The sequence below is a fragment of the Ambystoma mexicanum genome, chromosome 10, assembly GCF_040938575.1.
Source record: "Ambystoma mexicanum isolate Mex_15411 chromosome 10, UKY_AmexF1_1, whole genome shotgun sequence".
NCBI classification, from domain to species: domain Eukaryota; kingdom Metazoa; phylum Chordata; class Amphibia; order Caudata; family Ambystomatidae; genus Ambystoma; species Ambystoma mexicanum.
The window spans coordinates 848,042,823-848,057,750 of record NC_090932.1 but is presented as its reverse complement, the minus strand read 5'-3'; the positions used below and the strand labels follow the sequence as shown (position 1 = coordinate 848,057,750).

General features: G+C 45.5%; 1 protein-coding gene across 5 annotated transcripts in view; it reads left to right on the top strand.

The window, feature by feature from the left end:
* Nucleotides 1–14,928, top strand: part of GOLIM4 (golgi integral membrane protein 4) — a 508,200-nt gene that overhangs the window by 375,265 nt on the left and 118,007 nt on the right. For all 5 annotated transcript variants that reach the window (XM_069618504.1, XM_069618501.1, XM_069618500.1 and 2 more), the window contains one exon: nucleotides 14,071–14,235. In XM_069618504.1, the coding sequence (XP_069474605.1) occupies nucleotides 14,071–14,235 (165 nt within the window). The remainder of the gene's footprint in view (nucleotides 1–14,070; nucleotides 14,236–14,928) is intronic.

Below are 14,928 nucleotides of genomic sequence, written 5' to 3'. Positions count from 1 at the left end.
CTTCAGCTTCACTCCACTGCACTGTTGCTCATTGGTATTGGGAAACTGCCTAGTCCTTAAGGCTGTCGGTACTGGGAGACTGTTTCCCTTTTCTTGCCACTTGTCATTTATTTTTTGGGGTAGCTTTTTATCATTGCACAATGCATCTTACAATGCAGTGCAATGGGGTTTCTTTTGTATGACTCTAGACTACCCGAAAAGGGGTTTTTGGTTACTGTGGATGTAACTAAAAGACAAGCTTGTGGCTGCATTTCCATTTCTATTTTTGCAATACTTTTCGTTATCCCTACCGTGTTTACTGCATTTGGATACTAACTGTGGCTAGTGTTCCAACATGCATGTGCCGCAAGGTTTTTGCTTGTTCTTTTGGCTATCTTGTCCTGTGGCCTTCTTCCTGCCGTACCAGGTCAAGGAAAATCCTTTTATGGTCATGATTAGCCCCGCAAAGTCTTGGGCTAGTGCAGGGCCATCTGTGTGTGGTGTGTTCCCAGGAAGTGGGCTGGGATCCTCTGGTCCCAATCCATAAACTGGTGCCTGAGAGTCTGGAGTGCATGCTTACATGACCTCCACTGCGGCTGTGAATGAGTGGGGCAGATCTTGCCATTGGAGGGTGGAGTCTGAACACTCTCATGACTTTGGATAAGAGGAGTCTTACAGCCACGGATAAGAGATCCTGGAGAAATCCTGCCAGGAGTTATGTAGCTATGTATCCTGCATTGCTGAAGACTAGTAAAGAGACAGTGGACCCATCTGAAGAAGAGCCCTATCTGGCATGAGATCTTTAGAAGTCCTTTGTTGGAACTTCGACCCTGGGAGTGGAGGGAACATCCATTCCAGACGTCTGCTTGGTGTCCTGGGAACCAGAGCCTTCGGAAGTGCCCCTGAGCCAATCTGGCTGACCAGCTCGAGGTTTGGGCTACTGCACTGCAGACGTTGCCGTTCCATGTTTTGGTCCAGGAATTTTGTGGACCACCAGCTTATCCTTCAAGTGTCGTCCTTACCAAATGTCGGTGTTACCGCATCCAAGGAACCTGAGATACAAGGCTGACTCTGACCCCGACAGAGTCAGCCTTGTCCCTCTTATCTCCTTGAAATGGTTACATTTGCCAAAAACTGCTTTCCTGCATCCAGTCGTGTGCTGAGAGGAAGCCTGCACCCGAGTGAGCTGCATTCTTCTACTGGAACATGTTGCACCATCATCTGTGGCTGACCGGGGAATCACTCGAACCTGCAACTCCTGGGCACCAAGATCCGGATGAAACTGAAAAGCACAACCTCTGATGACCTGCCAAGTCCCAAGAGAAACCGGAATACAGGGGTGAGTTACAGTTGTACTTAACTGAACCCCTATTTCCCCTTTTAAAAGTGTTCCTAACTTTTAAAACGTTTACAATAGTTTGGCTCTGCCATTGCTTCATGCAAGTACTCTAAAAGCTGGGGACAGTTTATTCATTACCATTTACACTTACCTGACTTCTGGAACTGTTTTCCCATCCACAAGAACCTGCTCCTAACCTTTTACTGCCTTGCAAAACTACTTGGAACTTTCAGAACTTTCAGGGCACAAGGCCCAGTTGAACTTCTAAAGTTTGGGTTGTAATCATGTGAACTTCCATTGCTAATCTGACTGACCTTACCTTTCCTTTCAGTATTATTATTTCTGTTGCACTGGCTGTTGGGTCTGTATATATGTATTTTATTAGTTTGGGCGATATTACTACCTGATTATTGTAATTCCTATAGTGTTTACTTAGCCATAAATGAATATTGTGTTTTTATAACTACTTGTCTAATTGTAATCCTTGATTACGTTCCTTGTGGACTCATTGTGGAACCTTGACCAGGCTCACAACTTCCTGAGACTTATCCTTCACCACTCTCCTTGCTCCCTTGATTGGTTTGGCAACAGCTTGCAGAGTTGTCCCTGTCCACTAACTAGGTTGGCCTCTTATACATCTGTCCACCAGGCCAGAGTATAGAAAACCAGTCAAAACACTGTCACAGATGGCAACTTCTGTATAACTACCTAACATTCATCAACTCTTTAAGTTCTCGCCACAGATTTAGTATTCGCTCTACTTGAACACTGTCCTTCCACTTGACAACACCAGAACGAGGGAGAGACCCCACCAAGCTCTCCTTGACTCTTCAACGTTTTACCAATGTTCTTCAGACTGCCGACACTGGGATGAGGCCTTTGTGACTCTCCAATACCATGGATTGGAACTGACCATGGAGTTGCCTTACAAAATGATATACTACTTTCTTGTCTTCTTGTTTCACCTTCTCAAGTTTTCCTGGCACACGCACCTTGACTTATTATTGTTCCTGTTACCGTCTCTCAGGGATCTCTTCATTGGTTTCACCAGGGGTTGCGGGTTCGTTCCTTCTTTCTTCTCCTGCTCTTCGGCCTGCTTCACTTAGCGGTTCATTACCGTTGGCGGTCTGGGTGCAAGTTTCGGACCAAACAGTCCACCCGTTACAGGTCCCACAATCGTCATAGTGCCTCGTTCTTCCCATGCAATCGCCTACGTGGCTCCACAGTAGACTAGTGCTGGCAGTCTCTGCGTAGTTAATGAACTGCGCGGTCCACTCACCAGGAGTCATGCCATGTTAGGGAGATTCATAATTTTTATGCTTCATACCCTCTCCTACTGAGACCCCCAGCACTTTTTGCTAGACCTCTGGACCCTTTTCTTTCAATCCTGAATTAGCAGAGCCTTTTTCCCCTCCATTCATTTTCATTTGCTCTGGCCTTTGGAACTCTGTTGTCTGTGCTTTACCTTTTAATATGGAGTCTGCTTTCCTCCATATCTCTTTAAAGGTGTCTGTGTTTATCTTTTGCAGCAAACAGCACCTTATGTGCAGTGTTCCTTGGAACCCTTTGTGTTCTCCTTGGAGATTCTTTCCTTATCCTTACTAACTACAGTTCTTAAGGATAGAGGGATACTTTGTATCCTTCCTAAAACGTTATACTATCTGAGGTTAGCACACACCACATTATGTGGAGTACAAAGGGGATACCTAGTATCCCCCTTCTTTCTGGTCCTGTGACATTTTAGTCACAGACAACCCTATAGTAATGGCTGGTGGTAGTGGACTTGTTCTGCCAACTATTGTGCTATTTTTTACTGCAGACTTTATTCACAGTCTCAGTTGTGCACAATAGGGTTACGCAATGTTCTAACATGGTGGTGGCTTTTTTTTTTTTTTGTTTTTTTTTTTTTTGTTTTTTTTTTTTGTTTTTTTTTTGTCATTTCTTTTGTGGTTGTTCTTTGTTAGCTCTTCTACCATTCTGGGAGGAGAAGGTCTGTGTGTGTTTGCCTTCGGCTGGAACCCTTGGGTGTCCCTGCCCAGGCTCCAGTGTGTCTGGGCAGGCAGGATCTGGGGAGGAGTTATTCATTCCCCTGCCATTTGTCTGCCTGAGTGCCTTATGCACTCAGTTCCCATTGGGGGCTGTCTGGTCCTGTATGCACAGCCACCCGCCCATTTTTGTAAAATTCTGAGAGAGTATGCAAATGAGTGTGTGGGAAAACTGAATAAAAGGTGAGAATCCTGGGGTGAAAGGAAAGTCGACCAACGGAACTGAAGTAACCGAAGCTGAATATGACCAGGGACACCTGCAGAGCCTTCTCATCACTGAAGTGACCACTGCTTTCCTGACCCCTGCTTGACAGAGGAGCTCTGAAGAGGACGACTCCTTTCCTTTGGCTGGTCGAACCAACCAGCCCTCAGACGAACTACAAATTGAGCCATCTCCCGAGGTGATGTGCCTTTTCTGAACTACAGACCGCAAATACCAGGAGACCTCTGACCCATTTGCAGTGCAACGTCTTTGCGAGGCTGAATCCGTCCAAGTCATCGCTGAGCTGAACCTCCAGAAACATGATCTGACACATCCAAGTCCTCTCACCTGAGTGCAGGACTCCAGAATTGAAGGTCGACCAGGCGAATACTGTCCTTTGTTGATGCTGAGAAAAAGGTGCTAAAACCACAGACCGACCAAGGAGACTGAAGATATTTGTGCCAAGGGTCCTCTTTTTGGAAACTGCTGCTTAGACAGCCCATTCAGAGTCCTTTCCTTCGTCAGCAGACCGAGGAATCCGGAGACAGGGACCGTCGCTGCTGCACAGAGGAGAATCAAGCTATGAGCATTTCCTCTCAACTAAGGTACTATGGGGTAAAAGGTATAACTTAATTTGAACCGGGAAGTCGCTCCAGAGTGACTGGTGTACTTGAAAATGTGTCCAGGGTGTCCACTCTACCTCCGACCCAAGCTGCCAGCGTTTGTCGTTTTAGGGAGACCTTTTGAAGAGTCCCCCGCGTTATTTCTACAAGTTACTTTTCCTAGAAACTAGAAGTATCCTGCAGAGCTTTTGCTGTTCTGCTGCTTCTTAAGACTTTGAATCCACTCCTACACTGACTTTTCCATCTAGTTAGGGATCAGACTTTTAAAGCGTGCGTTTGTCTGAAAAGTGTCTCTAGAATGTTAAGCTCTGCTGCTGTGCGATTAACCATCCTTTTCCTTCGTAAAAGACTTTATATTATGTGGTTTTTCTAACTTAGTACAGTTATTGTATATCTTTGTCTGAACGCCAGTGCACAGTAGTACCAATTATAGGGTAGACCTGTCATTAGTGTCAAACTCTGTAAAAAATTGTACCGCAAGCAACTACCATTGAAACAGCGGCCTTTGAAAAGTATTAAGAATTCCTAGGGGTGTTGGATAAGTGGACTAAGTATTTATCTACCTTCCTTGTGTAAATATAATGTATATTTTAATATAACATTTTATGTGTAAATGTTTCTTTGGACTATTGTATTTACTGGGTTCAGTGTACTTACCTACAGCTCACATTGTCCTCCTAGGAAAAGCCTGACTGCTCTGCCACTCTACCAAGTTTCCTTGAGTAGTACAGACTTGTACTAAGAGTTGGGGACCTCTATCCCAAGGGATAGTTTTTATGAAGTCTTACCTCAAGTGGACTTTGGGAAAACTCCCCTAACACGCCACCACCACACTAACTCTCAGCTTCAAGGTTTTCGACTCTCTGCCGACTGTTGAGGTGCTTTCCTTGGACAACCATCGCAATGTTGCTGTTCTCCTTTGGAATCTTCCTCTGGTTGTAAAGATGGACAGGTACATAAGGCATTTTGCTCTTGCTGCTGGTATTTCAGTTGCTATAAATGTTCTGCAGGCACTAATGGCATAAGGGATTTTTTCTCATCACTCCACACTGCTGCTTTGATGCTGCCTTCGATCGCCCAGTTTCCAACTCGCCGGCTTCTTGTGGATGTTGCTCTGCCTGTCCTTCCTTCTTTCTTTACTGTTTAGCTTAAGTAGCTGGGACTGCCCCAGCGTAACGTCAGTTTGATTGACAAAGGCTGGTCGAACACTCTTCATGCTCGACGATAGCATTCTTGGTTTCTTCTTTGTCCCAGTACCTAAGGTAGTAAGACTGTTTGACGCATTACAGTAACACATCTTCTCAAACTTTACCATAGGTACGTGTTGGGAGAATTCTCAGAAATGTGCTAATTCCCTTTACCTTGGAGACCCCCAGCAACTTTGCTGGATTTTGAGGACTTTTAACCTGGAGAAAGTGAGATCCTTTTTCCCACTGATGTATTTTAATGTGTTTTTTTTTTTTACACGGTTTCTTTTTGGTTGTGGAGTCGGACAAACTCCGTAGGCATCATCTTTTAAATTGTGTGACACAGCACCTTCAGCGCATTGAGACAGGGAAGTCTTTCAGATTTCCCAAAGGTTTAAATACCTTCTCTTGGATAAACTACTGTTTCCCAGAGCAGTAAAATGAAATTGACTTTACTTTAATTTGTAACTTTCTAGACCCAGCACACACTATCTTAAAATAGGGTGCTGGACGGGTTACTTGGGATCCCCTTTGTCTAGCTTCTCAGGTAACATTTTTAAGTTAACTTTTCCTCACTGAATGGCTGGTGGTAGTGCTTTACTTTTTGCTACCATTATGGGATTTTACCGCAGGCTGCGTACCCATGGGTGCCATTTTTGTCAATATAGCCCCAGTCCTCCGCACTGCAACTGTTGGAACGGCCGAGACCAGTTCCGGTCCGCTGGTCTCTCACCAAGTGATGACGTCATATACATGGTGAGGGAGTCAGCGATCTTAGTTGATGGCGATCCTGTGGCGCTGATAATCTGTGCGCTACATGGGAAGGGCAAGGAATGCGGGTCCCATGTAAGCAGTCGTTTGGTAAATGATGCAGTCACGGTACATGCTGTGTGTTAAAGTAAGGGACTCTGCAGCATGGGATGCATCGTGCTATACGCATCCAGAGTCCAGAGAGGAAGGCTCGGACGCTCCTGTCTGATACCAAAGAAACAGAAAGAGCTCCACTCACTCTGAAGTGGACAGGCCCATCATAAAATGAGTCCTATGGCACATAAGACATTTTAGGTGATGATGTGTGCTGGGTTTAGCGGAAGCAGACTCCCCATGTCTAGAGAGGCTGTCGTTTGTGGACTGCCAGCAGTGCAGTGTCCAATAAGCAGTGTGCCTCTGACACTCTGAGAAATCACTGAGACAGAACCATTGTTCTGTCTCAGCGATTTCACTGTCATAAGGTGTTGGGGAGAATTCTCAGAATTGTCCTAATTCCTTTCCATCTTGGAGACCCCCAGCAACATTTCTGGATTTTGAGGACTTGCATTTTTAGCCTGGAGAGAGTGAGACCCTTTGTCACACACTCTGATGTATTTTAATGTGATTGTGAACTCTGTTTCTTTTGGTTGTGGAGTCTGACAAACTCCATAGGCATCATCTTTTACATTGTGTCACACAGCACCTTCAGTGCAGTGGCACAGGGAAGTATTTCAGATTTCCCAAAGGTTTAAATATCTTTTCTTGGATACACTACTGTTGAAGTGCAGTGCAATTGACTTTGCTTACACTTATAAATCTCTAGACCCAGCACGCACTATCTTACAATAGGGTGCTGGAGGGGTTACTTGGTATCCCCTTTGCCTAGCTTCTCATGTAACGATTTTGTTACTGTTTCTTCACTGAATGGCTGGTGGCAGTGGTTTACTTTTAACTACTGTGGTGTGCATTTACCGCGGGCTGCGTTTTCAGCTGCAGTAAAGCACCCAGGGGTGCCCTTTTTGTCAAAATGACCCGGTCTTCTTTTTTTGCCATTTCTTTGTGGAATGGTCCGTCTTGAGATTTACTCTGCTCGCCAAACCAGGTTTGGTCCCTTTGTTCGTTTGGTCTTTGGCAGGCTTCACGAGTGAAACCCGCCTCTGGCTCCAGGGTGTCTAGGAGGGCAGGAAGCGAGGGAGGTGCTCAAAACTCCATGTGCTTAGTCTCCTAGGAGACAGGAAGGCACTCTTAGGTGATTGGCCAGCTGGCTGTCCGGCAAGGACAGCCACCCTGCTGGTTGACTGACGGCTAGGGTGGAATGAATGGGAGCAAGCTGCATAAAAGGCAAGGCCTTTTGGCTTGGAAGGCAGAGTCGACCACTGGACGAAGGAATCTGAAGAAGAACTTGAAGACGCCTACTGCAACTCCTAGACCGTTGGTTTGCCCAGTGAAGCCCTACTGCTGTGCTGAAACTCCAATTTCGTATGGACACAGAAGCCCCTGCAAGGATGACTTCTCCCTTTGAGTTGATGGACCAACCAACTCCAAAGTAAGCCACCTGGACATCCTGGACATCCTCTCAAAGCTGGTCGAGTATCTACTGCAGTCACTGCTGCAACCGGATAGCCAGGCAGAGGAACACCAGTTTGTGTTTTTCTTTTAAGCTGGCCAAAAGCTCCAGGAAGATCCTCCAGACTCCCAGGAAGCAGGACTGACCAAGCCTGAGCCCCCTCAGAGTGCGGGACCCCAGACGCAAGGAAAGCCCATCTCGACAGCTGGGAACCGTGGTGTTGCTATTTGCGGTAGACGCGAGGAGCTAAAACACTGAACAGCCACTTCTTTGCCGGTTTGCGAGCTGTGACTGAGTCCCCTGAAGTACTCCCTCTTGTCCCAAGACTGAGGCCCAGGAACAGTGAGAGCTGCAGAGGAACAGAAGTCATCTGCTGCACTTTTTCTTCAACCTAAAGGTACTGTAAAGTCTAAGTGAACTTGCCTCTTGTGGTGTAGCCACTTGTCCTCGTTGGAGACTTGCTTGGTTACATGTGTAGATTTGCTGACAGCTTCTTAACTTCACAAGCCTAATCAGCTTGTGGCCCTACTATTTTCTTCTATTCTACCAAGACTTTTTAAACATTGGAAAATACTTTTCTAGTTACCTGCAAGAAGTGCTTCAGTTCACCTTGACTTTTGCTAACTTAACATTGGCTGGCATAGGCTCCCTGAAGGACTCTTGCTTATCTGTTTTGCCTTCCTTCCAGGAAAGGGTTAACTGACTTTGCTTTGGAGGTTGTATTGAAAGTACTTACTTACTTAAGAATAACTGTATGAATACTTGTTTTATTCTGAATGGTCTTCTCTTTAACATTACTCTTAAGAATATTCTAAATGCAACAGTAATATATTAATGTCAACCGCACCCTAGCTATTGAAGTCACCTCAAGGTGTAGGTAGTGCATGTGGTTCATCCCAAATGGGTATTTGCTGATTTAGATAAATAATTGTGTATTTATTGAAGTATATTTGTGTGGTGTTTTGTATTGCCCCCTTCTGAAGAAGGCATATTCTAACTGACTGATAAATAAATTAATAATTGTTTTATGAAGAAACCTTATGTGTAAGACTTTATTTGAAAACTTGTCACTGTGTAACTCCCCTAAAACTCACATTGACCCCTCTCGAGATGAGCCTTGCTGCTCCACATGCTACCAACCTGTGTAGTGCAGACCTATACGAAAGGTTGGGTTTCTATTGCCAGGAGGTCAGGGTTGTTGTAGTGCACCCAAAGGGTACTGCATACAATCTTGCCTAACAGTAAGGAAGGGTTGGGTGGTGTTTTTACCCTGTGGCGTTTGGGGATAAAGGGCTTTGTCCCAGATGCATGTCCTGTCCCCAGGAGGGAAGTCCCTGTTAGGGAGAATTCTCATTTTTGTGCTAATTCCCTTCAACCTTCGAGACCCTCAGCTCTTTTGCTGGACTTTAGGACTTTTAATTTTTATCCTGGAGTGAGTGACACCTTTTTCTCGCACTCTCATGTATTTTTGTATCTGATTTGGACTCTGGGTTTCTTTGGTTTTGGAGTCTGACTGTCGCACCTACCAAAGTCGTGACGCTTCGCCACAGTATCCGACGTTTCTCAGCTCCTTACTTCTCTTGGTGGCGGTTGCCCTGGAGATTGGGGTGAACAACATCAAAATTATCAACAACCCAGCCTTTGCCTACAACTCCCAGGAAACCTACCTTTTGCGTTTAGTTCCGACTATGCGGAACGTGAGCTCTGTCGGGTTTACGGCGCTCCGCCTCCTGGGTAATGTTAGGCAGTGCAGCGGGAAGGACGCTGCTTCTGATTAGAGTTGCAACCAGCATCCAAAGTTTCGTCTTCTGTGCCTTTCCTAATCATTGCCCTCCCGTGTACCATTTCCTGTTTTCCATTTACGGACTGCCTTGAGATTTCTCAATTCTTCTGCCTACCCGTGTACCGGACCTTTGCCTGCTTTACGGTTTGCCTTTTGGATTCTGTTACTTCGTTTGTTGTGCCGCCAGTGTACCGAACCGCATCGCCTGTCTGCGATTTGCTTGCATCCTGATTCTGTACTGTCTTTAGCCCGCCTGTGTACCAGACCTTGCTGCCTGTCTACTGGATTGCCTTTCATTGTCCTTCTAGTACAGAAACCTCTGTCCTGAATTACCCAACCACCGCCTACACCTGGTTTTCCTCACCTTCCCAGCTGACTCCAACTCCTCAGCTTCAACCTCTCAAAATCGAGGGTGAGTTCTTCCTGTTACTATTCCTATTTGGAACATTTGAGCTACTGAAACATGGCTACCTTATTTTATGTAGCCTCCTGCTATACTTCACCTTAGGTATACTGTGAACTGTACCCTTCTTCTATTAAAGTGTCCTTTTGTGGATTCCGACTCCATACAGTTGTTTTGGATTTATTTCCTCAAGTGTACGCAGGGACGCTTTGCTGAGAGGTGCACCTACCCGTATCTAGTGCGCTCCTCGTGCCGCCCGGTTATAGCATCCCTACTAACCTTCCTGTTTATTCTTTTGTACTTCCGTTGTTTTCTAGCTTGGATTGATTAGGTTATTTCATATCCTGTTCTGGGAAGACCTCCTTAACTCTTTTTTATTATATCCTATCTGAAAACATCAAAATAGAATCTAATATCTTTTCTATACTTACAGGGGAAATTCTATTCTTGTTCCTTTCAATTACAAGGGGAGTGGGTGACCCAGGTACTTCCCGCTTTTGTGAGGGTTTTCTTGTGGTGGTCTTTGCTCTCACCAAGTATTTACCATTTGTCTTTTTCTTTCAGCTGGGTCCGTGGCGGTGTGTTCTCCCCGCTCTTTTGGGTGATTGGTCTCTCTGTCTGCGATTAAGCGCAGCAGAGAGTCATATCATCAAAAATAGCTTATTTCCCTCAACTGAGAAGAGGCTCAGGTGGAGGCTCCATCTCGAGCTCTTCAAGCAACATCAGTACAACCATCCTGGTCGCTTACTCGCCGGCCGGTGAGTAACACTGACAAACTCCATACGCATCTACCTTTTGTATTGTGACACACTGCACCTTCAGTGCAGTGTCACAGCTAAGTCCTTTGGATTTCTCATAAGGTTTAAATACCTTCTCTTGCATAAACTACTGTTCCCAAGAGTAGTAAAGTGGAATTGACTTTACTTAACTGTTTTTCCTATGTCGATCCAGTACACCCCATTTTATGTGGAAGTACTGCAGGGTTGCTTAGTAGCCCCTTTTTCTACTTACTCATGTAAACATTTTTATGTTACCCTCATGACTTTTAATGGTTGGTGGAAGTGGTTTAATTTTCCTACCATTGCGCGTTTTTACTGCAGATTGAATCCTCAGCTGCAGTAATGCATCCATGGGTGCCCATTTTGTCAAAATGGCCCGGTCTTCTTTTTTCACAATTTCTTGCTTGTGAGATCTTTATTGGGTTTTACTCTGCGTGACAAACCAGGTTTAACCCTTTTGTTAATTTTGCCTTTGGCGGGCTTCAGATCTGAAACCCGCCTCTGGCTCCAGAGTGTCTGGCAGGGCAGGAAGCAAGGGAGGAGCCCGAAACTCCCTGACATTAGTCTCCTTGGATACCTGAATTCACCCAGTGCTGATTGGCTTGCTGGCTGTCCTTGCAGGACAGCCACCCTTTGTTGTGAGGGACAGGTAGGCTGTGCATGAATGGGAGAAACCTGCATAAAAGGCGAGGTCTCTTGAACAGAAGGTAGAGTTGACAACTGGAAGAAACATCCGATGAAAAACTGGAAGAAAAGCTTGCTGTCGGGGGTGTTTCTAGGTCTGGAAAAGATCAGGGGCTACACTAATGCTAGGACTGGCGGGACTCGGGGCTAGCTAGACTTTTGGTTGTAGCTCCTGAGATTCTATCCGGGGCTACAACCAAAAGACCTGGGGCTATAGCCCCCTCAGCCCCTCCCCCCCCCTAGCAACGCCTCTGCTTGCTGTACCCCCCTGGATTGTTGAACTGTTCAGTGAAGCCCTACTGAAGCTCCAATTTCGTATCGACTAGAGTTCTCAAGTAACCTTGTAATGTTTGCGCCCAGCTACCTGCGGGTTTGGTTTGCGCTATATTAAATAAACAAACTAACAGAAGCCCGGAACGGACAACTTCTTACCTTGGGTTGGTGGGACCAACTGACCCCAAGACGAACTTTGCTGGAAGTCCTCTCCCTGCTGGCTGTACTTCTTTGCTGCTGCTGGAGCCGAGTGCCAGGGGTCAGGAAACCCAGAATCGAGTGCATCGTCTAAGCCAGGCCGAGCTCCAGGAAGATCCTGAGGACTCAACCGAAGCAGGACGACCCAAGTCTGAGCCACCTCAACAGAGTGCTGGACCCCGGAAGCAAGGGAAGGCCGTCAAGTGTTCAAGAACCGTGGTGGTGCTATTGGCCGGTAGCTGAAACCGTGAAGTTCTGATGATTTGAAAAGAGCCCATAGCCGCCGACGACCTTCAAACTGCAGTGCAGGAGTCCTCCAGACGTCCTCCCTCTTGTCCCCACGACTGAGGCCCAGGAATTCAGGATCTGCAAGACTGCAACTAGAACAGAAGCCAGCTGGATCCTCTTCTTCAAACCTAAGGTAATGTCTTGACTAAGGGGTACTTAACGTGACTAAGGGATACTTACCGCTTGTGTCTGTAGCTTGATTGTTCTCACTGGAGACTTGCAGTAGCTGCTTTTTGCAGTATTGATTCCAACCATGCCCTTCACAAGACTTAGTCATTCTTTTTACTACAAGCTCTCTAAAAACATTGTGTAAGACTTTGCGCTATCTAAAGAAGTGCCTCATCTCTCTAGACATTGTTTAAATTGACTTTGGCTGTCCTGGCTCCCTGCAGACTCTTCTGACCCATTGACGTTGGTGGTTCTAACTGTGCCTCATAGGTTGGCAAAAAGACTGAATCCAAATGACCTACCCATCTAAAAGTTCGAAAATAGGTACCACCAAAAGTTCTACCTACCAAAAGTTTGACTTTTGTTAAGTAAAACATAAAAAGGGCCTGCGGGAGTGTCTCACGCAGCTGTCCCGCAGGCAAGAAAAAAAAAAGGCTGCAGGGGTGTCTCTCGCAACACCCCGCTCACTCTACTATGCAGTAGAGTGAGCGGGGGTTGTGGGTGACACTCCCCGCAGTTGACCTGAAGAAGAAAAAAAAGGAAAGTACCCTGCAGTGCCGGCACACGATCACGGAAGTGAAAGGGAACAGGCGTTGCAGGGACACAGCGAGACAGAATCCAAGATAAGTTGGGGGTGGGGGTGTGGCGGGATGTGGGAAGAGTGTGGGAGGGGATATGGGTAGGGATTTGGGCACATCAGTAATGTTCATGGGAGAAAAGACAGACGATTATTTGAAAGAATTATCTTTCGGTCTTTTCTCCCTCGAACATTTCCGCTTCGGGCATTCAACCCCAAATTGTGCATAAGTTTAACTTGTATTGCTCGAAAAGGTCTAAACTAGACTATATTGGGGGACTGAAAAGTATTCACATGTTCTGTGAACCTGTTAACCTTTTTCCTTCCCTAAGCTCTTCCTTTTTCAAAACCTCAGAATTGTATTAAGTACCAAAAGTGATATATTAATGCCAAACCTTATCCTAGTAATTGAAGACACCCCAAGGTGTAGGAAGTGTGTGTGAGGCATCCCAAAAGGATATCTACTTACTTATCTTAAATCTGAGGAAGTGTTATGAGGTGTATTTTTATTGTTGCATATTGCCCTTTTTAAAGAAGGTGTATTTAAAACGGACTGTTACATAAATAATGATTTTACTAGAAAACCTTGAGTATAAGTGTTATTTGTATACTTGTAATTGAGAATCTTTGTTACATCTCCACAGCTCACATTTACCCCTCTTGAGATAAGTCTGACTGCTCAGTCACTCTCCCAACTTGTGTAGTACAGACCTATACCAATAGGTGGGTTACCTATTACCAAGAGGACAAGGCTGGTGTAGTCTCCCACAGGGTTACTTCATCCAATCTTGCCTAACAGTCCCTCCCCATGAGATCCTACTGCATTTTACCACCCCTAGGGGGGACTATCGGTTAATGGCCTCAATACCGTAGCCTCATGGAGAGGGGCTCCCCTCTGAGGAGAAGTGACTTCATCTGGAGGATCGTCACAGTAGCCTAATACTGAAATGTGATCCTACCTTTTAAACATGTAGCTTTAACTATCAAAATTAAGTTCTCCCCTTGCATTCACACACATTTTAAGAATGTGGTCTAGTTGTTCATTTGAGATGCCTAATGGTGCATGAGCAGGTTTCTGCTCCTTGATTTAAAAGCATGCTTGTCAAAGATGGACACTTTCGTGAGCATAGGGGGTTATAAACTCACCCCAATATCTGCCAGTAAAATATTGCAATTTCAATGGGATGTATTTTGAATACTGATAGTTAAATATATCTCCCAACAGAAACCAGCTCCAGAAGATGTCAACCCCGCTGATGATCCTAACAATCAGGGCGAGGATGAGTTTGAAGAAGCTGGACAAGATGGCGAAGAGAATCAATCGGAAAACGAACCTCAAAAGGAGCCTCAGCAGAAGCAAGACACCCCGGAAGTGGAAGAACATTTAGTGGTAAATCGCCATTGCCTAGAATAATGGGAAGTGTTAGGGTAGATTCTCATTTGTATGGATAATGTACTCCATGTGAGTCACCCAGAGCATTCTGCTGGACTGTTTTGGTCTGTTCTCCTGAGTGAGTGGAAACCTTTTTTTTTCCCACACTCTCATTATTTTACCATATCTTTTGGGATACTTTGTATTTCTTTTTGTACCTTTCTTGGAGAAATGCTTTCCTCCAAGTTCTATGGGACATGTCATTGACCTTTTTCTACACACAGCTCTCCGCGCAGTGTGGCTCGGAGCCTCTGGCCTTCCCTTTTTTGTTTTCTGTTATTTTCCTTGAGTGCGCCTATGTTCATAAGGCCAGGGGGATATTTAGTATCCTGCCTAACTTTTATATTGTGAGATTAACACACCCCACCTTATGTGGAGTGCTGAGGGGTTGCACTTTATCCGCTTTCTCACTGCTCCTGTAACTTTTTGGGTACTGTTACAGGCAAATTCAAATGACTGGTGGCAGTGTTTTTATCCTACCTACTTTTTAGCACTTTTTACTTCCAGGCTGTACTCACAGCCGCGGTAGTGCACAGAAGGGTCACCATTGACCCAAAATGATGGTTATATTCTTCTTTCGCCATTTCTCTTTTGTTGTTACTTCTATGTCCTTCTGCAGTGCTGGGTGGGTGGAGGTCCTTGTTTGACGTT